General features: G+C 44.5%; 1 protein-coding gene across 1 annotated transcript; it reads left to right on the plus strand.

The window, feature by feature from the left end:
• Nucleotides 1-290: 290 nt before the first annotated feature.
• On the plus strand, nucleotides 291-1,706 carry LOC147447049 (uncharacterized). Its single transcript, XM_086523566.1, has one exon. It carries the CDS (start codon nucleotides 291-293, stop codon nucleotides 1,704-1,706), a length of 1,416 nt encoding a protein of 471 aa, XP_086379692.1.
• The last annotated feature ends 6,910 nt before the right edge of the window (nucleotides 1,707-8,616 follow it).

Below are 8,616 nucleotides of genomic sequence, written 5' to 3' on the forward strand. Positions count from 1 at the left end.
GTGTAGTAACAAAGGGAAAAGAAAGGAAAAAACATATTTCAGAGGAGAATACCTACGGCCAATCACTACAGCAGCAACATCGACTGGTCCGTTTCACAGACTTTCACCCAGGGCATCATCCGGAGGCTTTCTTTTACAACGTGTTGCTGAAGAGCATCACCTTCAGAAACGAATCCCAGCTTCTCTCACCAGAGAACACGTCGAGGTCATACTAGGATCTTGAGATGTACATCACAGAGTACACACAACGAAATATGCTCACGACAGACCAAACACACCAATTTCACAACATGATACTACAGAAGACATCCTCAACAAAGGCTGCCTCATTTCAATCTCCAGATGTGCAAATAGACTACGAGCAACAGGACACGTCATCTCGTATCTCTGCCCTTTTAAACGAGCTTCAAAACATCCAAAACGCGTCACTGACATCTGAACAAGCAAAGATCTATAAGAAGCTTACAGCGGAAAAGGGTGGACTGCATGTGATCACAGGCACTCTTGGGAGTGGCAAAAGCTTCCTCATAAGATATATCACAAGCCAACTCATAATGCAAGGGAAAACTGTCGCAGTCGCTGCTTCGACTGGTGCAGCAGCCACAAGGTTAAGCAGTATCGCAACAACTATCCATTACCAATTCAAGATACCAGTGTGCACACAACAATATCCCTTGTCAATCTCCAAAATTGATGACAGATACGTCTGTATTAAAGAGGCAGACACGATTATCATAGACGAGATTTCTATGTTGACAAAGCAAACTTTTGATCTCATAGTGCGACAAATTGTGAATGTCACCAACGGCACACTGCTGGACCCATTCAAAGATAAAAAGGTCTTCTTGTTCGGTGATTTGGCACAATTTCCACCAACATGCATGCATAAAAGTGATCAGTGCTACTCATGCCACATCACAAGCTCCACTTATTGGTCCACTGCTACTACGTACATTATGTCTTGCTCAGTGCGCCATGCAAAAGATATCTCTTTCATAGAGTTCCTCAATACAATAAGAGTCAGGCTCCCCACAAAGAAAGAGATCCATGATGCACTCGGTGATCGCATCATAAAGCAGGATCAAATAGAGCAACACATGGATAGGAATATGACAATCATTTGCACACACAAGAGTGACATTCGTTATTATAATAACCTTCTCTTGGAACGCTTCCATCGGCATAGTCATATCATCCAAATCGGCCTCAAAACGAATGCACACAACGTCCCTCAGCTCCAAGCATGGCTTGAAGATCCCGACTTCCACACAATTGACAGAATAGCAGAAGGAGAAAAGGCACTGATAACAGAGAACATAGACTTAACAATTGGAGCAACCAATGGATCAATATGTCGCATAGACGAAATCCTCCAAGATGAAGAAGGAGGCGTCAAAGCAATCAAAGTCACACTGGAAACATCCAAACAGGAACTTACACTTCGATGGTCTAAGCATAGCAGGCGGACATTCAATGGGCACTGGTACCATAAATCCACCTTCCCAGTAGGTCTCGCCTATGCTATGACTGGACACAAGTCCCAAGGCGCAACAATCAACACCAACGTTTTGCTCATTGTAAAAGAAGTTTTCGCCCTTGGCCTTCTATACGTGATGCTGTCACGCGTCACTGAGCAAACCCGACTACATTTACTAGAGCTCCCTACGCCAGAGATGTTCACACCATCTAGATTTTTGACCATCTAAACGTGAAAGTTTCCTTCCCCTCTTCAGTATCAATTCCTCTTTCTATTAAACAGATTGAATTGCCTTGTAACTGCCTTCTATACAAAGCAGAAATTTTTGTTCAACTGCTCATCTTCTCTTCTGTCGACTTGTCATGTTCAATATGTTGCACTGCTGAGACATCTTCCCTATCACCCCTGCTCACTCTGATCCACCTTTTGTAAATTTACTACTCTTCCTTTCCTCACTTCATTGATTTGTGTTTAATCGTTTGTCGGATCTTATGCTTCGAAAATACTATAAGAGGTCATCAAAATAAATTTTTTTACATGCAGGAAACTAAATCAAACAATGGATCACAACATGGTACATTTTGCATGCTTGTCTGATCTTGCATCTGCCTGTGTATACACATGCGAATCAATCACTCATCTTATTGTGCATCTCTTCAAGGAATACACGAACAACGCAAAGGAAACGCAACCAATGATACAAACTAAGAGATTTTACCTCACGACTAAGCAGATGAGATTGGCGAACTCAGCAGGCGAGAAACCCCATGCGTATATTGAGGGGTTCCATACTTTTCAAGAGCGTCGCAACTTCATGAATAAGTGCGACACAAGATATAAAGCTCTAGACCAAACAATGGCCACACCAAACACAGAAAAGATGACAACAGGTACTATTAGAAAAGGAAAATATAATGCCTTCTGTCTGTTGTGCTAACCAGCTTGCTCCTACATCCTGCAGGTCTCATGAAGCAAATACTTGAAGAGCTTGATATCCAGTACGAGGATGATGAGAGTATGTTGCGTAATGCTGAAGCACAACAACTCCTCGACACAAAAACTGAAGGAATTACATTGTACGCGATGGATCAGCTGCTGTTTGGTTACAACATTGATTTGGCTGAACTTTCAAAAGCTACTCTAGAAAAATGTGCCGCTATATTGACAAATTTCATGAGTTCGGTAAACCACACGCACGAAGCAACTAATCCACCTATCACAATCCAGAAGGTAGCATGGCACTACATCGAACACAAGGCAGTAAATTACAGCCAACCAGCCTCCCCATACGAGCTAGTTGCAACAGACCAAGGCAAGTATGGATAACAAGTATCACTAGCTTCCATTCATTTCTCCGTAGCACCGTCATTCTTTTATTTACCTAACCAATCTGCATGGACTGTAGATTTAGACACTCATCAACAACCAGAGACAAGCATAGTCCTTCCACCCCAGAAAAAGCAACGTCGTGGAAAGAATACATAGTCTACAGTATACGCTGCACGAAAAACGATAGGAGATATATCGGAGTTACGAATAACATCCATAAACGCATTGGCCAGCACAAGCGTAATCCTTCGAAGAGAATGCAAGCGGACATGCAGACATATATTCCTTTCGAGGACAATTTTGAAATTACCACTTCAGCAACTAGTACCAATATTCATAAAGCTAGAAACTTAGAACATTTCTATATTAAACAACACAAAACAACAACTACATTGGGTTATAATGTTTGTTCCGGACATCCACCAAGGTTGAGAATATATTATTTTTTTAAAAAACACAAGAAAATATAGCTGCGAACTACTACCGTTGTAATGGCTATTGCCCACACAGGAGCAACAGACATTACGGGAATGATTACCCGCAACTACATTATATGAACATCAACATATAGAATGACAATAGAAGTAAGTACACAGTACGCAAGCACAGAACACCTCTTTCCTCATTCATGTATGATCCAAACACAAAGTTACAACAGTAGATGCCATGAATATCATAGAGATTGGTTGAGTTACATCAAAAGACACGTATGCCCCTCCATATACAACCGCTGCTCCAACGCAGATTGGGAACGGTGCACACACTCATGTCCCATGATATCCTTTGAAGAACTGCCGCTACGGCCGCCGCATACCGCATGACTCCTGATCCGCAGTGTCCAGACCTGGCACGCACGGTGGATTGCGTGAACCCACACTCAACCCCTCCGGTTGGAAGGTTCCGGTTGTTGAGCTGCACCCTGCTCTAGTGAAGAGGAAATATCAATGTAGCCAAAGCCTCTAAAATCTGCAGTATGTGCCCGATAGACCTCATCCAAAATATGTGGATCTATCTCAATATGTTCTGGCCAGGGAGCCCGAGGAATAAACTGCGTTGGCAAAGAAATAGATTGAGGCACCTGTGGCAAAGGAGCAAGAGGTGTATGTAAAGGATAATAGCGAGAAAGGTATCTATTAAGAGAAGACTAAAATGGAGGGCAAGGTGGTAGACTGAGAGAAAAAGAATGAGCCAAGGTCTCCACCCAAAAACAGACCCTGCGCCGCTCCTTACGAAATCGACGAATCATTTTCTCTGTCAGTGTTGGATGACTCGGGTTGTTGCACCACAATTTGCTGACTGGGTGGTTGTGCTCTCACCTCAGCAGCTAAGTGTGCGCTCCAGCTTTGTAGTTGATTATCCAAAAAAACACGGAGATCTTCTTGCATCTGCACTGCCAACGCATCCAAGTCATTCATATTGATCATTACATCACCAGGATGCGAGGCTAAGTATGAGGCCAGGCTATGCTGCGTTCTCAACTGAAGAAGTTCTTGTTGAATAGAGGCCACAAACTCAGCATTAGCCCCTCGTAACATTTGTATTTTTGCCCCTTGCTGGCGAGTTGTTGCAGTCAATTCTTCATTTTGAGTGGACAACTTGGCAATGCAAGTCTGTGAGGCCGCTACCTGCGCTTCCAGCTCATTTACTCTTCCCTCTGTGGCGAGGGCTGGCCAGGCCGCACGAATAGACTCTGCAAGTCTGCTAAAAAAAGTGCCGCATGCCTGTAATTGGTCAGCGGGGGTCGCTGCCGTAGCCTCCCAAGGTAGCGCTGCGAGAAGAGTACCTCCCGTCGAGGCAACCGCATTGGTAGTGCCAGAAGTTTCCAGTTGAGCAAGAACATCCGCAACCAGAGAGTCCGTCCGCAGCGGAGTAGAATTGCCCACTCTCTCCTGCATTCGGCGGCGCCAGCGAGCCAACGCAATCCTCCGAAACAAGAGATGCCGTCGTCGAAGGTGGTGTAGAAAATTGTTGTTCCTCCCTGCCGCGCTTGCGGTTTGCTGATCCTGCACCTGCAGTGGCCATCTCATGGGCTCTAGAGGATACCACTGCTGTCGATGGACCAGGAAAATCCCCAGTGCCAACATGCTGCTGTTGTGTTTCCCTCTCAGCCGGCACTGCCAAACTTTGCGTTTGCGACAGAGGAGCAACAGTCCCTTGGACCACCAATCGATCATCTTCAAAGTGGCAGAGAGGACGCAGGGCGAGAGGAAAAACTTCTCTTAAAGGAAAAATCAATGTGAGCAGTTGGCCAACTTTTGTATTGGTTGGGGTATTTCTCCCCAACTGTTCCATCACTCTTTGGCACTCTGCCAGCAGTCGTTCTCTGACAACCGTTGCCCAAGCTACTGGCCCAAAGTTGGCCGAATGCAAAACATTTCTTGCTCGGGTCGAAATGGTATAGGTTTTGGCTTGTAGCCAAATCGCCTTGAGAAACCATCAATACGCATCCCTGGTTGCTACATCCGACAACCCTGAAAGCTTATACTCCCCTTTTACTTTCAAGCCAAACTCCTGCTCGACATGAGAGGCATGCACCACGCCATCGTTGGGCAAACAGCAACACCTGGAGATCCTTTCTGTTGTCAACTGAATCTGTTTATTATTCAGCACCACAATATCGCCAGCAACCAGTTGCTCAATCAATCCTGCTGCCTGCGGGTGAATTGGTATCCCTTGCCAATCCAAGTTGGCGAACACACGTAGCCGCAAGTCTTGCAGCCATGCGTCCACTCATCAAAGCGCTAGCTGCTGCACAGGAGTGAAAGGAATACATTGCAGGAGGGAAGCTATCATGGCGGTGATGAGATGAAGGAGCAGAGAGTATAGAACTAAGAGCGCGCGACACACTACACAGGAGAAACCCAATAAGAATCGTCTGCATGTAGTAACCCGCTCACAATGAGTTTCCAAAATAGGGCGATCCACGGTGTCGCAACCATCATAGTTCCTTTCTCGCTTTCCAAGATTGCATGCAAAAGAATCCCCAATCATGATTAGGGCGGCTTCTAGCTCTTGTACCACAGCAAAGGGGCACCGAATCGCGGTAGGTGAAACATAATGGCACAGTCTGAAACCATTGACCGGCACAGAAATAACCTCCCCTCGTAAATCCGCCAAAAAAAAGAGATGTGCCCACATGCTTGAAAAATCTAGAATGGTCCTAACCACCATAATTTAAGCTTCCCCGGCATCTTCCCGAGGAGAGAATTAAAGACAAGGACCAGCCGTCCCCGAACAAATTGCCGTGCTTTTGGGCGATCCAGCCATTTTTTCCGCCTAGACTGCAGATCCTGCAGCACCGCAAAGCTATTCATCCGCTCTTCGTCCAGTTCCTGCAAAACATCCAATCGATAAATCACAGAATCCTCCAGAAGAAGCCGATCCGCAATCAGCATCCGCATACTCGGAATCACATGCTCCACCGGGGTGATTGCCTCCATGCCAAATGCCAACTTAAAAGGATTCAATCATGTTGCCACTTTATAAGCTGTCCGATAGGCCCATAAGGCGGAAGGAAGTTTCACATCCCAATCTGTTCGATTCATATTCATTAACTTTGTTAAAATCCGAATCAATTGCTTATTAGTTGATTTTGCTTGCCCATTCGCCTGAGGATAATATGGAGAAGATTTTCGGTGCAAGACAAAATAAAATCGTAGCATTCTCTCCATCACCTTATTCAAAAAATGACTTCCCCTATCACTAACCAGCTCAATAGGGCATCCATATCTAGAAAAGATATCCTTATATAAGCATCCCGCCACCACAGAAACCGCAGTATTATCTCTCAAAGGCCATGCCTCCACCCATTTGGTAGCGTAATCCGTGGCTGTCAAAATATACTTATTACTTGTGTGAGCTGCCACTAGTTTAAAAGGACCAACAAAATCCAAACCCCACTTTTGAAAAGGCTCCAAGGGCAGAACTGGCTGAAAAGGCATTCTGGACCGTTTGGTAGGTTGCCCCAACCGTTGACACACATCACACTGTTGCACATAATTTCTCGCATCCTGAAACAATGTGGGCCACCATAATCCAGATTGGAGAACCTTTCGAGCTGTGATTAATGTTGCAAAGTGACCTCCCTCAATACCAGTATGGACTTCCTCTAATACTGCTTCTTGCTCTTGTGTTAGCACACATCTGAGTAACACATATGCCATTGTACGATAATAGAGCTTTCCCATAATGATCTCAAAATTCCTGCTTCTAATAGCCATACGTTTTCTCTGATGGCTGGACAAGAAGGAAGGCATTTCGCCGCTGTCGAGAAAATGAAACATCTCCTCATACCATGTCCATGGGATGCTCGGAATGACCCTTGCCTGTTGCGGAACTGCAACTACTCCTGTTAGAAACAGAGATGCATCCAGAAATTCATCAGCTACACATGTCGGCAGTTCACCGGAATCTAACCTAGATACGTAGTCAGCCACCGCAGGTTGAGCCCCTGGACGATGTATGACCTCAAAGTCAAATTCCTGTAGAAAAAGCACCCATCTGGCCAATCTTCCCGTCAAATTCTGTTGTCTTACCAGGTATAAAAGAGCCGAATGGTCCACATGGAAGAAAAAACGTCGGCCCAATAGATAGTGCCGGAATTTCTTCACGGAATAAATCATCCCTAAACATTCCCTTTCGGTTACTGAATAATTTCTTTCTACGGATGATAATCGTCTGCTGGTATAATAGACAGGTCGGAACCATCCTTGACTTTGTTCCTACATCAGCACACTGCCAATAGCTCGATCCGAAGCATCCACAAACACATGAAAATCCTGACCCCAATTCGGTGCAAGCATAATCGGAGCTTTGGATAGCTGAAGTTTTAATCTCCGAAAAGCCAAGTCACATTCCTGTGTCCATTCAAAATCTATAGCATGAGCTGCCTGAGTAATTGAGATTGCCAAATGCGCGACAAATCGCAAATTCCTCCCATGCCAACGAGCTTGACCCAGGAAAATCTGGCACTGCTTCTGGTTTCGCGGTGGAGGCGCTTCCATAATTGCGGCAATTTTATCCGGATCCACGGAAATACCATCTTCAGAAATTATATGCCCCAATAGCCTGCCACTGCGAACAGCAAATGCACACTTTAAAGGATTCAAACTGAATTTCACCTCTCTGCATTTCATAAGCATAACCGTAATTGCTTCAAATGCTCCAATTGCGCTCCAAAAACACTGAGATCATCCAGAAAAATTCTCATAAAATCCGTCAAATAAGGACCAAAAATTTGGAACATATCCCTTTGAAAAGTGGAAGGTGCATTCCGCAATCCGAACCACATCACTGTGCAGGCAAACACACCCCATGCGGTAATAAAAGTTATTTTTGGCTGATCTCGCAATGCCATTCGGATTTGGTTATATCCATAAATCCATCCAAAAAAGTATACATCTCATGTCCTGCTACATCATCCAAAATGGAATCCAAAAATGGAAGAGGAAAAAGATCTGGAACAATAGATGCATTCAATTTCCGGTAATCCACACAAATTCGGATTTGGTTATTTTTCTTTGGTATGACCACAATTGGAGAAATCCACTCCAGATTATCAATAGGGGTAATAAAACCCACTTCCAACAGGCGATCAATTTCCATCTTAACTTGCTTTACCACATTCGGATTCATCCTGTATAAGTGTTGCTTCACTGGAACCGCATCCGGTTTCAGATTTATCGTATGCTGATAAAACTTAGGATCCAATCCCTACATATCCGCATATTCCATGCGAAAACATCCTTAAACTCTATCAGTAACTTGATCAAATCATCTCTAAAACTTACCTCCAGCTGCTTATTAATGTA

Source organism: Adiantum capillus-veneris, chromosome 11 (assembly GCF_014529385.1).
Source record: "Adiantum capillus-veneris isolate H3 chromosome 11, ASM1452938v2, whole genome shotgun sequence".
NCBI lineage: Eukaryota > Viridiplantae > Streptophyta > Polypodiopsida > Polypodiales > Pteridaceae > Adiantum > Adiantum capillus-veneris.